This window comes from Carlito syrichta, unplaced genomic scaffold (genome assembly GCF_000164805.1).
Source record: "Carlito syrichta isolate Samal-C Ts95f unplaced genomic scaffold, Tarsius_syrichta-2.0.1 Scaffold315356, whole genome shotgun sequence".
Classification (NCBI taxonomy): Eukaryota; Metazoa; Chordata; class Mammalia; order Primates; family Tarsiidae; genus Carlito; species Carlito syrichta.
This window is the reverse complement of record NW_007259452.1, coordinates 66,730-80,154: the sequence shown is the minus strand read 5'-3', so window position 1 is coordinate 80,154 and position 13,425 is coordinate 66,730. Positions and strand designations below refer to the sequence as shown.

At 53.4% G+C, this 13,425-nt stretch overlaps 1 protein-coding gene across 1 annotated transcript in view; it reads right to left on the bottom strand.

Moving 5' to 3' along the window:
* The window catches only part of SLC2A1 (solute carrier family 2 member 1), a 17,158-nt gene extending 4,044 nt beyond the window's left edge, over nucleotides 1-13,114 (bottom strand). The window contains exons 1-4 of the mRNA XM_008072608.2: nucleotides 13,013-13,114; nucleotides 1,258-1,418; nucleotides 855-1,095; nucleotides 53-221 (exon numbers count right to left, since the gene is read on the bottom strand). Of these exons, the coding sequence (XP_008070799.1) occupies nucleotides 53-221; nucleotides 855-1,095; nucleotides 1,258-1,418; nucleotides 13,013-13,090 (649 nt within the window). The 5' untranslated portion in view covers nucleotides 13,091-13,114. The remainder of the gene's footprint in view (nucleotides 1-52; nucleotides 222-854; nucleotides 1,096-1,257; nucleotides 1,419-13,012) is intronic.
* Between the last annotated feature and the right edge of the window lie 311 nt (nucleotides 13,115-13,425).

Here is a 13,425-nt window from a genome sequence, read left to right as displayed (position 1 = left end):
GAGTGGGAAGAAGGCCAGGGCTCAGGGAGTGGGGAGGAGGGCAGGGCCCTGCCCGTACCACTCTTGGCCCGGTTCTCCTCGTTGCGGTTGATGAGCAGGAAGCGGGGGCTCTCGGGGCAGAAGGGCAGCACGACGCACTGCAGCAGGGCTGGGGCGAAGATGACGCTCAGCAGCAGGGGCCACAGATCCTCGTTGCCCATGATGGAGTCCAGGCCGAACACCTGGGGGAATCAGGGGCCGTGAGCGCCCCCACCCTGACCTCTACTCCCCCAAGTCTGACCAGAGCAGCCTTCCCTGCTTGGTGTCAGCGGCTGCTTTAGGGAAAAGGCTTCGGCTCTGGAGCCTCTGCCACCAACATGAGGCTTAACCTGTCTGGACCTTAGCTTCCTCACCTGTCACGAGGGGAAAGTAGGACCTACCCCCACAGTGTTGCCGGGAGGACAAATGACAAGGCCATAGATGGGTCTGGGGCAGAGCAGGGGGCTGCTTCTCTGTCACTGGAGTGTTTTAGAGATAGGGAAGGGAAGCCTCTGGAAAGATGGTACGGTGTGTGCATAAAGGCATATGGGCCTGGAGGCACAAGAGAGCCCGGCTTGTTGGGGGAACAGTGGAGGCCCTGTGGCTGGAGGCCTGGAGTGAGAAGGAAGAGAAGGGTCAAGTCGTCTTGCTCTTTTCTGGGAGGGCCCACGGGCAGTGTGTTCTCTGGACTGTGTGCCATGAGGCTGTCCTTCGCAGGGCTGGGGAGGCTGGCTGAAGTCTAACCAGAGAAACTCTGCCCTGCTGGGCAGAGACCCAAGAGCCACTGAAACTGTGGATGGGACAGTGCCGGGCAAGCAGACCCGGCCCCAGCTTACCTGGGCGATGAGGATGCCCACGACGATGCCCAGCTGGTGCAGGGTGCCCAGGGCCCCACGAAGGGCTGTGGGTGACACCTCCCCCACGTACATGGGCACGAAGCCTGTGGTCAGGCCACAGTATACACCGATGATAAAGCGGCCCAAGATCAGCATCTCAAAGGAGTTGCCCAGTTTCGAGAAGCCCATGAGCACAGCAGACACGAAGGCCAGCAGGTTCATCATCAGCATCGAATTTCGTCTGGAGGTAGGGTCACAGGTCAGGCGGGTGTCTGCATCACCTTGGGCTCCCTAGGAGCTAGGTCATACAGGCACATCTCCCCCACCTCCCACTCCATCTGGGACTCCCTGGGTGGGAGGGCACGGGTTCCCCAAGGGCAAGGCCAGGACCCTTCTTGCTCACCGGCCAAAGCGGTTCACAAACAGGCCCACAGAGAAGGAGCCAATCATGCCCCCAACGGAGAAGATGGCCACAGAAAGGGACCAGAGTGTGGTGAGCGTGGCGGGCAGAATGCTCTCCCCATAGCGGTGGATCCACGTCTGGTTGTAGAACTCCTCAATCACCTGCAGGGGGAGAAGCAGCCTGGGTGGGCGAGCCCCAGGCCAGGACCCGGCCTTCCTTTTCCCATTGCACCCCTCCTTCAGAGGGGGCCTGGGGCCTGCTTCTTCTTGAGCCAAGTCCCTCCATTTCTGTGGGCCTCAGTCTCCCCAGGTGAGCCACAAGGGGTTGGGCTCCGTCTCTGAGAGCCGTGCCAACCCTCCTACTTTCCCCAAGGTGTGGTTTCCAGTGCCCCGTGGTTTCACAGACTGAACATGACTTGCGGGGACGATGGCATGTGACCAGTGATGAACATTCAGGCATAGAGCAGAGAGTACAAAGGGGAAAGGCTCCTTCCCACTTACCCCTTTTCTCCTCACTGTGCCCTGAGGCCCCAGCTCCTGCTACAGGCCCTCTCCCCACCCCCCTGCTGGGAAGACACATTCTGCCATCCTGGCGCTGCAGTCTCCCTGACCTTGTACTCAGGGCCTGGTGTGACACACACAGCCCCCTCAGATGTGCTCGGAGACTCACACTGCGGTTTTCTGTCCCCCAGGCCCAGCTCCCTCGCGGCTGGTCTCATGGCTTCCTCCCCTCTCCCAGCTGGGCCCTAGACAAGGAAGCAATTCCAGGAACTGGAGACACCTGTCCTAGCTGGGCCTGCCTGCTGGCCCTGGCCCTGCCCCTACCCTGGCTGGCTCCCGGGGATGTAGCAGGCAGGCAGCATGGTTTTGCCCGAGGACACTCATCACGTTCTCAGGCAACACAGGCACACACCCAGTGCCCCGGGACTGGCCAGACCCACCCAGCCGCACGTGTAGCTAGGCACAGGCCCAACTGTCCAGAAACAGCTTCTCATGCACACACACCATCGCATACGCAGACCTATGCTCACATAACTTGAACACTCCTGCTTCAGCTGATCACAAACCCACATGCTCTTCATCCCCTCACCACTGGCAGCTCTAACACAATTCCATGTGAACTCAACCCATCCCCACACCCTTCTCCAGCGCATGCTGCCTCTGCCACCTCCATCATCACTGTTCTTGGTCCTCCCTCCACCTCCCAAGCCACAGAGGGCTAGCAGGAAAGGAGGCTGTGGGTAGCCGCACTTGTCAAAGGGGATGTTGAGGCCCACCGTCCCAGAAATGCCCACTGAGTATGCTGGGCCTGCCCCTTGGGCTTCCTTCCAGTTGCCGTGGATCCTCGGCCTCTAGCTATCTTTTTCCCTGCCCTGCCATGGCTTGTCCCCAAGTCTGGAGCCACCTGATGGAGGCCAGACTCCAGGAGATCTGGATAGGTTGATGGGGGAGAGGCAGCACTAAGGTTCTGCTAGTTTGCTCCAGGGAAGCCAGACAGTGCCATGATTAGGGATCCGGGTTCTGAACCAAATTTAGATCCCAGCTCTATTCCTTATTTCCAGTGTGACCATGGGCAAGTTATTTCATTAATTTCAATGGCTCCATCTCTAAGATGGAAACATTAGCAATACCTACTTTGGAGTGCTGCAGAGAATTAGTGAAACAATGCTTCTACAGTGGTACCATCACGCCATCACGCCACCTCACTGCACACTGGTGGCCTGAAGGCCTTGCAGATCACTTACAGGGTCTAACCAAGCCTTCATCCCACAATCTGAAACCAAGGCGTTCACCACGTATCGACATACCACATACATGGGCCACATCTTGGTTCTACAATCCATTTCCCCACCCCTCCATGCCTTTGAGATGCTGTGACTCCTGTCTGGAGGGTGCATCTTGCTTTGCTGCTAAAACCTTTTGAGATCCAGCTAAAAGGTTTCCTTGATTCCAGGAGTTTGTCTTCCTTGAGGATAGGAACCCGAGTTGATTCCTACCAGAGCCTGTCCCAAGTGTCTCTAGGGACACCTGCAGAGTGAATGGAGGAACCAAGGGTCTTAGGCTCTCCTCCTAGGGCCCCTCGAGTCTGCAGGGGACAGAGAGAAGGCAAACTTTAACAAAACACAATGTACTTGAGTTCTTGAAGGGACAAAACCAACCCCAGTGGAGAACTGGCTGGGAACAGTCATGCCCCATCTATCAGACTCTGCAGAGAAAAAGCTGTGCTGGATAAAGGAATTGTCCAGATAAATGACGCTCACCCCTCTGAGGGTCCACGCTTTCCTGACCCATTATCAGGGTGGAAATCTGAAGAGATACCATTTTGCTGCCTTGAGCAACCAGATCTACAAGCAGGGCTCCAGGGTAATGGTGGTCCTTGGGGCTCTCTATAGGGGCCAGTCCCTGTGCAGACTGGCCCTTGGTGGCTTTAAATGCCTGTATTCCATAGTTGTCAGGATTCCCCTACCCCCTGCAGTTCCGAGGCTTGCCTCGTACAATTCTCCACACCTCTTTTACAATTTGACAAGAAGTCAGCCAATGGAATATGAATTGTGCACAAAGAGTAGACAGGTGCTGAGTAAGGGGTTAGACTACCTAAATGAGTTTAAGGATGTGCTGCTGAGATTTCTGTTCAGCAGCTCAGATCTTCGATACTCTTCTTGAGAGGTTGAGGCAGCCGACAAGAGGACCCTGTGGAAATGAGGTATTAACAGAGCACAGGAACCAACCCTCGTCCAGGGTTAGCTCCTCGATGGCTCCCTGGTTCCTCTGCTACTCAGAACACTTTATGGGATGAAGGAAGGGTGAACTGCCAGCCTCCTTCACTTTAATCTTGGCCCCAGACTCATCCTCTCAACCCCTCAGCAGCAGTCCCTGGCCAAGCTAAGACTGGGTAGTGGAATTCTGCCGCTTAATCTGGTGCTTGACATTTCTACAAAGAAGTTATGCCTGGTTTTCCATTCCTGCTGAAGAAGCTGCTGGGTTGGAGGCTCTGTGTCCTTTCCTCCCTTGGGGTCCATATGGGGTTCCAAGCTTACGAGGGTAGGCCAATGCCATGGCAGTCCTAGGTCATGGTCTGGGAAAGGCAGAGGGTCCCTGGAAAAATCAGAAGCACCCTATATGAGGACCTGGTATGATGGCTCATGCCTGTAATCCCAGTGCTTTGGGAGGCTGAGGCAGGAGGATCATTTGAGGCCAGGAGTTCAAGACCAGCCTGGGCAACATATTGAGATGCAGCCTCTAAAAAAAATTTTTTTTTTTAATTAGCTGGGTGTGGTGGTGGGTGGAAAAAAAAAAGAAGAACCCTACATGGGGAAGACATGAAGTCATGTCTTCCACCCAGTCACTGCCCACATCCATTCTAGAAGTGTCAGAGCACCCTCAGAGGAGAAGATCCCACAGACCCAATCTCCACAGGCTATTGGCAGCCTCCTCAGCCCTGGCTGATGTGCAGTGAGGTCTAACACGTGCCTTTCCTGAAGGCTCCTACCTCATGTGCCTGCCCCAAGCCTGCGAGTTACCCTGATCCTGCCATCGTCCCACATCTCGGTCACCAGGTCCTATCGATTCTGTCTCCAAATCGGACCTACTTCTCCACTGGTGCAGCACTGCCCTAGGTCCCGACTCTTCCTGTCCACCAAAGTCAGACCCATTTCCCGCAATGAACAGCAAATGCACTGACTCAGCATCTACCTGCTTTTGTGCTCCCTTCCTTGTCCCGGTGAGGGCAAGCCTGCCTGCTGGGGAGGACAGGGGAATCCTGGTGGGTTATGGGGGGACTGCGATGGCGTCAGCCTAACTGGAGCTACTAGAGATCTCTGTCCAGGTCCCTCATGAAACTAGAGGGCACCCACTGTGGAGGCTAGTCTGGAGGAATAGGTCGGCTCTGGGCAGCTGAGATCCCTTGGATTGGGTGGCTCCCAGGCCAAAGCTATTCTCACCTGGCAGCTCTCTGGGGGCAAGAGGGAGGCCTGCACATGTCTAAGGACATCTTGAGAATCCCCACGCCGCCTCCCGCCAGTCGTGGAACTGTGGGTGAGGACCACACATCTGCCCGCCTACAGAGGAAGTTCTTACTTCCTCTTTGCGGAGAGGCAGGAGGTGGTACATGCTGCCTGGCACATGGATATGCTGTTAACTATTGTAACTGTTTTCTCAAGGACAAAAGCCACCACCTTCACAGGAGCATTAGGGACAGGGTTTTCCGTTTTTAAATTGTTAGAAGACAAAAGTTCCTACCCTAAGGAATATATAGGGCAAGGAGGAACCTGAAGGAACTAGGGGCCTGCCTTAGAAAGTAAAGCTCTGTCTTCAGACCCTGCCTGGCTACCCCTGGCAGAGGAACCCAGCAGGTCTGTAGCCTCAGGGGGCAGAGGTCCCAGGCCAGACACCAGCTCAGGGAAAGGAAAAGCATGCTGGACTTCAAAGGATGAGGCTGTCCACTTTATAGGCGGTGAGTTCCTTGTCTGTAAAGGGTATGCAAATCAAAGTGACCCAGAGCAGGGACTGGCTGACATTTTATGTAAGAGGCAAACAGACTGCTGGCTGGATGAGGCCCTCCTGCCAGCATTTGAGCTAAGATTCTAGACTATTCCCAAGAGGCTTGTCTGGGAGAAGAAGTATGTGGCCTCACCATCCTCACCAGTCCTTTGCCCTAGGAGGTCTGGGTCTTCTAGATCATCTCCAGCAGGGATCTCTGGGATAGGTCAGGGAGTTAAAGCCCCCTCTCAACCCTCCCTCCTCTCTCCTCTATGTTACTATGGAGATGAAAGGGTTAAACAGCCAAGCAAGCTTTCAGCTCCTTAGATGGAGGAAAGGGCAGCTTGTCCAGCTTGACCTTGAGCCCTGTTCCCCCCTGCACCTCCTCTCCCAGTTGGGGCTGGCCTGAGTGTCCACGCCCCAACCCCATCCCCAGCTCTACAGCAAGTCTCAGTCACACCCCAGGGTCAGCTGGGAGTTCACAGCCAAATGCTCCAGGTGGGGCTGGACAGATAGCCCTGCCCTGAGTCCCCTGGGGCCTCTCTCAGGGGCTTGGGGGAAGAGGCCCAGGTTGGAGCTAGAAGCCGAGCCGCAGCGCAGAGGATCCGACTACCTAGGCTGCTTCTCCAGGACAGCCCTGACATGGCTGGCCTCCAAATCAAGGCCAGCCAGGCCAGGCCAGGCCTCCTCACTGATGCCTGGTCTCCAGAGTGCCTCTGTAGACAGAGGGATCCTCATCTCGGCAATGCAGCCTCGTCCAAAGCCTTTCTCAGCCCTCTGCCTCAGGATGAAGTGTCTTCTCCACCCACACTATGACTCATGTGCCCCTCCTCCAGCAGACACAGCGACTCCCCCACACGCCCTGCACACCCCACACCTTAACTTGAGCGTCATCACCTTTCACAACGTGCAGATACTTCCTCCTGCAAGCCACCCCTCTTTCTCTATTGCTCTGGTCCTGGGGAGGGTTTGGCCCCTCAGAAGACATGTGGCAATGTCCAGAGACACTTGGTTGTCACAGTGGCATCTAGTGAGTTGAAGCCAAGGTTGCTGCCAGACATCATCCAGTGCACAGGACAGCCTCCACAACACCAAGGAATTACTCAGCAAAAACGTCAGTAGTACCAGGATTGAGAAACCTGGCTCGATGGGCCAAGTACCTTCTCCCTCCCCCTGCTCTGCTCCCACCAGGTCTGTTGTCCACATCTCCATCACTGCCCTGAGACAGCTAACTGCAAGGTCCTGTGTGCTCCCTCTTCAACACAGAAGTGGTCTGATTCATCTGTGTCACCAGTGCCCAGAACAAGGCCAGAGGTAGAGAGTCGATACCAAGTGACCAACAAGCTATGAATCTAACTGAGGGACTTAAGGGATGATATGATGTGACAGGGTGTGACAGTGTAAGAGATTTGTGCAATTGTGTGTGGAAAACTGTTGAGATGTCTGTACATGACTGAGCTTGACTCAGCTCCGAAGTCAGAGCACATGCTGGGTGGCAGTTACAGGTGTGTGAAAGGGTGTTTGGGTGCCCATCTGTGACTGTGCCCATCTTCCACAGTGATCAAGGGCACAGGCTGGAGCCAGACTTCCTGCATTCAAATCCCAGCTTTGCCACTTACTAGCTGTGTGTCTTTGGTTTAATTGCTTAACATCTCTGTGCTCCAGTTTCTTACAAAATAGGGATTATAGTGTCTACTTACCAGGAAAAACTGAATTACTATTTCTAAAGCATGTATAAAAATGCCTAGCACACGATAAGTTAGCTGTAAGGGTTTGTGGTAGTGGTGATGGGCAAAGAAGAGAAGGTTCCCAGAACTCTCTGGATTTAGGAGATAAAGAGAGGCTGCCTCAAGCGTGGAGCCTGGAGGGCCTGGGTTGGGAGGTGAGTCTTGCCTCCAGCTCTGTTGGTTCTTTTACTTGCCAAGCTGGGTAATCTCGGGCAGACCTCACCTGCTCTGCAGACCAGGTTCCTTCTTTATCAGACAAGGAGGGTTGAGCTCACAGGCCATCAGGACCCTTCCAGCCCTAGGTCTCTGGATTCTGAGGGTGTCTTATTCTCAGACATGCCTGACACTGTCCCTTGGCCAAGACTCCATAGTTTCTCAACCACCATTAGTCATCTCTGTTGGCAGCTCAGCTGTTTGGGGAGGGGAAAGGCAGTGCTCAGATCAACTCTGTGTGGTGGTCAGGATGCCCTTGTTTATCTAGCCACTCCCTATGTGGCTGGGCTCGCCTCTTCTACCTCCTGCCTCCTCCCTCCTCTGGGGGGGGCAGACAAAAGGCAGGAATGTCACAGGGACGTTGGCATCACTAACAGTGCACACGGTGGGGGAGGCAAGAGACTTGGAGCCCACTTCTAGCTCAGACTCCAGGTGGCCTGTCTAGCCTCAGTTTTCTCGTCAATAAGAGGGGAAAATAACATCAGCCCCGCCTACCTTGTAGGGTTGCTGCAAGGAGGTAATTTATGGGAGGTGCTTTGTAAACATGTAAGATACTGTTATGATTAATTAACCACTTCCAGGAGGAAGCCCTTTGGGGCCTGTTTTATGAAAGAGAGCAAGCTTCTGGTAATTAACAGCAGAATTGGCATCCTTACCATCTGTGGGGCAAAGTCTCTTCTTGAGAGTAGGCAGACCATGTCTGTCTGCTAAGAGAAGTTCTTGTAAACACACAAGAGAGTCGGCGTGCCAGCGCAGGCAGTTAGCAATTCTGCATGCGCAGAACACTTTATGCCACTGCACCTCTGCACAAGCCCTGTCCATTGACTGGATGACTGCTCTTCCCACCCCGCAAGGCCAACTCACCCTCAAGGTCTAGCTCAGCTGTCAAGTCCTTCATGAAGCCCTTCCTGTCTCCCATCACCCCACCCCAGCATGAATCGTCCCCTTTTGCTCTCACAGCACCTGGAAGCCCTCCATTAGCTACACTCTGCTTTTCTCCAAGGGATCTCCTCAGTCCCTCTGGAGGGCGAGTCCTTGAGGGCAGGGACGGGCCCAGCTCAGACCATCTGGGGCAGCTCCTGAGGGCCAGGATGTCCTGCTATACTCCTCCGTATCATCTAGGGTGGTATGTGGTACAGAGTGGATGCTCACCAAGTAGCCCTGATTGAAGCATTGGCCACATCGAATCCCTGTGCTGCCCTTGGACATGCCTTCAGCCCTACTCAGGCACGGTGGCTGCTTTCCCGTTACTACACATTGGCCCCAAGCCGCACTTTGATTTCTTACTCATGTGTCCTCGCCCCTCTTCACATGTTAAATTTATCACTTCTAATCTGCTCCTGGTTGGAGCAGGCTTGTGAGGAGTGTTTGTAAAGTGCAAAAGTAAATAGACCGAATGCCTGAGTGCTTGCAGTGGAAATGCTGTTAGATTTCAGGATGTGCTCTTGGTTCTGGCCACTCATGTCTCTAGCTTTGGTCTGCAGAAGCTGGTTTTTTTGTGTGTGTTTTTTTTTGAGTTGGAGTCTCACTCTGTCGCCCAGACTAGAGTACAGTGGCCCACTGCAGCCTCGACCTGCTGGGCTCCGGTGATCCTTCCGCCACAGCCTTCCAAGTAGCTGGAACTACAGGCATGCGCTACCACACCCAGCTAATGTTTTGATTTATTGTAGAGATGAGGTCTCGCCAAGTTGCCCAGGTGGGTCTTGAACCCGTGGGCTCAGGCAATCCATTCACCTCAGCCTCCCAAAGCACGGGATTACAGGCTGAGCCACCGAGCCCGGCTGAAGCTGGTTTCTTAAGTGACCTTTGGACAAGTGCCCACAAATGCTCCTATAAATGCACTTTACAGCCCCAGCTGGGCCCTTTGTGCTGCCCACCAGTCCTATGATGTCCTGGTCAGCCGTTCCACCCATTTTCCACAGCAGTTCTCACCTCTTGCCTATTTCTGATTAGATGGGAGGTCCCAGGGATCAGAGAACCTCACCTCAGACTTGTTCCCAACTTCAAAAGTCCTTTAGTCCTCCCTGGCTAAAGACAGCCCCTCCCTTCTGCTCTGACACCACCTTCCTCCTAGAGGACACTCGCCCTCACTCCTTCACTCCCTCTGCTGATTGCTTCAACGTGTTTAAAAAAAAAAAGCCACTCAGTGATCTATCACAGAAACAAAGAACGGAGCACCACATGTTCTCACTTATAAGCGGACCCTGAACATTTAACATAAAACTATAAGAAAGGAATTGGCAGTAGCCAGAAACTGCCAGGGGAGGGGGGCGGGCACATAACATCAATCAGAGTAACTGATCGTAAACCAGCAAAGTGGGGACCAAAAGGAAGCCCAAATCTTACCTGTATGATGACCACTCGTATCCTAATCCTGAATTGTACCCCCATCTTTAAAATAAAATAAAAATTTTTAAAAATTCTAGCCATACAAGCCTTTTACCTCCCCACACCACTCTTCTCCCTTCTCCATCAACTCTCTTGGAAGGGCTATCTCTACACTTTCCCATCTGCCTCTCACTCTTCGCCCCACGGCTTCCATCCACACCATGCCACCCAGGTCACAAGGGCACAACCAAGGGCATCATTGCCTCTTCCGCATTCAGCCGTGTGAAGGTGATCTGTGCAGCTCAACCTCTGGGGCACCTGACGGCCTTCTTCACTCTGTTTATCTACTCACTACTGACTGACAGGCACTGTCCTAGGCACTGAGGATTGGCAGTGAATGAACCTGACAGACGCCCTGGGCTGGCCCTTCAACAGCCTCATTCTCCTTTGTCTTTGAGTCTTATTCCTAGTTTTAGAGACACCGGTTCTTGCTCTTCTACCTAGGGTCCTCTTCTATCAATGGGGATATTCTCTGGGGGCTTCACAATTATTTCTTTTTATACTACACGATCCCTTTCGATCTTTCTCCACTCCTATTTGGATGCCAGTGATCAGCTCCCAACTTTTCTCCATCCTGAGTCTAAGAAACAGACCCACAGGCGCAAGTACCTTATCCTGTCCATCTCCAGCTGTGTCACCCCAGACCTCCACTCCTGGGGGGCCCGCAGCCACCTATCAGCTCCTCCCATACCTATTCCTGCTCAATACCACACGTCACCCAAGCCAGAAACCTAGAAGCCATGTTTACACCCTTCTCTCTTGTCCTCACACTGAACTGGTGACCAAATCCTGTCCATTTCTCCTTCTGAGGGTTTTGTGTCACTGGTGCACCAGCAGCCTTTCTCACTTGCTTCCTTGTCTCTAGTCTCAGTCTCAGATCCATCCTGCTATACCAGATACCTAAAATGCAGGTCTGATCACGTCTGTCCTCTTCAGTGGGCCCCTATTGTCCCTAGCTTGGTCTATGTGCTGGTGCCCACACGCCCATTCTGATTGTGCCATGCCATACCCACAAGGTCCTCTGTGGTCTGGCTTTGGTCCACCTTGTTAGGTTCCCCAATTTTCCTTCTTCTCCCACTCACCCTTTACTGAATGCTGGGCTTTCTCTCCTCTGGGCATTTTACTCCCACCTTTGCAGGCCCCCCTGCTCACCTCAACCCTGTTTTGTTTCTGGAAAAAACCTTCTCTATCCTGATCTTAGGGTCCTAGTTCTGTCATTAGCTCACTAAGTCATCACAGTCAAGACATCGTTAGGGCCATCCCCCTCAGGTCCCCTCCCACTCTGGGAGCTTTTCTGTCCTCTCAAAAAAAATCCTACTTTCTAAAAAAAAAAAAAAAAAAGACATCATTAAATCCAGTGACTCTCAACTTTGGCTGCACATTGAAATCAGTTGAGAAGCTTTTAAATTCAATACCCAAACATCATCCCAGAACAATTAAATCAGAGTCCGGGGGTGTCCAGGACACCCCAATGTGCAACCAAGGTGGATAGCTCAACCTCCCTTTGTTTCCTCCCAAAGTCTTATAGACTTTCCATCTGTAAAGACTCCCAAAGGGAGCCAGTTCTGAAGCACACTGGCAAGAGCCATCAAAAGCACTTAGCTAATGCAGGCATTGGGGCTGTTCCAAGCATGGGCTCACAGTCGCCATGCCCGGAGAACTTGGAAAAGTCCCGTCACCTTCGCTGCAGCTCAGCATGACTCAGCAGGCCCAGCCTTCCTGGTGACTTGCTCCCCAGCATTGGGCGTGGCCCCCACAGCCACCATCTGTTTAGAAGAAGCCCAGCTGACTCCAGATACTACCAAGTTCCCCCAAGCAGGTCCCTGGTCCTCAGAAGCCACCACTCACTTTCTAGCTTCACCTATCTGGACAGTGAAAGTGATCCTGACAGGAGGACCATTCACTTTCATTTCCAACTCCCTGGGAAGGTACAGATATTTAAACTGAGAAGGCAGTTGGTTAGGAAGGCAGCCTGAGGTTGTGGAAACAGAGCTTGGCTTCTGACTCCACCATTCACTAGCTATGTGACCTTGGGCCTGTTGGTCATTTCACCTGCCTGGGCCTCGGTTTCCAGGTCTGTAAAATGGAAATCTCCACTCAATCTTGAAAACACATGCAAAATGCCTGGTACAGAGGAGGGACTAAGTTATAGTGTCCTTTCCTGCCCCTACCCCTCTGCCCTCTTCTCTCCTCCCCAAGGCAAGTAGGCTGGGCTGGAGGGGATGGCCTGGGTTCCTTCCAGTCCTGATATTCAAGTAAACAAGTGAGGACAGATCTGGGATGCACAAAGGGAGAAGGAAGTCAGCACAGACTTCAACCCCCTACAGCTCCCTAGGGCAAGAAGCCTTTTCTGCTTTGACTGGCATGGGGCCTCCGTGGAGGATGAGGTTTCATTGTAGCATTAGATGCCTTACAGGGGAGTGTGCTGCATGTGGATGAGCATAAGTGCAGGCCCAAGGACCACCTGGCAGGAAGGTGTTGGATACCAGCTCTGCCTCTGACTAGCTGGATGGTGTCAAGCAGGTTTCTTCTCTCTGGCCACTTTTCCCACCTGCAGGCTGGGAGTAGGGACTGTCGCATACTTGCCTGCCTGCCTTACAGTGTTGCAGTGAGCCTCAGGTGATATAAGCACCATGAAACCCCCAACCACTGAAGGCCCTATAAATACGGCATCATTGTACTAAGTGTTGCTTTGATTATCATAAATGTCTGAGTTGGGGGGGAGGTTGGACCTACAAAGCCCGGAGACTCTAGAATTCTGCAGCCCCAAGATTCCAAGGCCAGAGCTGAGTCTCTGACAAGGTGACGGCCAAAAAATTGGCGGGCGAGGCAGACAGTGAACTGATGTAAATGGCTCTGACACCCAGGTAACAGCATGCGCATGTGGGGGTGTATGGTGTGCAGCAGAGCTAGTTGGTGTCCATAAGCCAAGGATGACACAGTACTCACCTTCTGTGGGGCATTGATGACTCCAGTATTGTAGCCAAACTGCAGGGAGCCGAGCACTGCCCCTCCCACGGCCAGCATGAGGCGACCCGTCAGCTTCTGCAGAAACACAAACCACACTGTTATGGGCGTGTCTGGGCCTCAGTTCCTACAGGGCAGCACCTGGACTGACAGGTTCCCATGTTCAGATATCTTGCCTGGCACCACACCAGTTCTTCTCCCGGGAAACTTGGCCACTTCCTGACCTTAGGTGACCAAACCAGTCCAGCTGACTTCTAGACACTGAGCTGGCCAGACCTTTTCCTGGGGAGAGAGGGGAAGAAGGGTCTTTTCTCTCTGGAGCTAGGTCTTGACCTGAGAAGAACCCTTGGGTTCTCTGGAGTCTCATCCCCCTGGTGGAGCCATGCCTGGGGTCC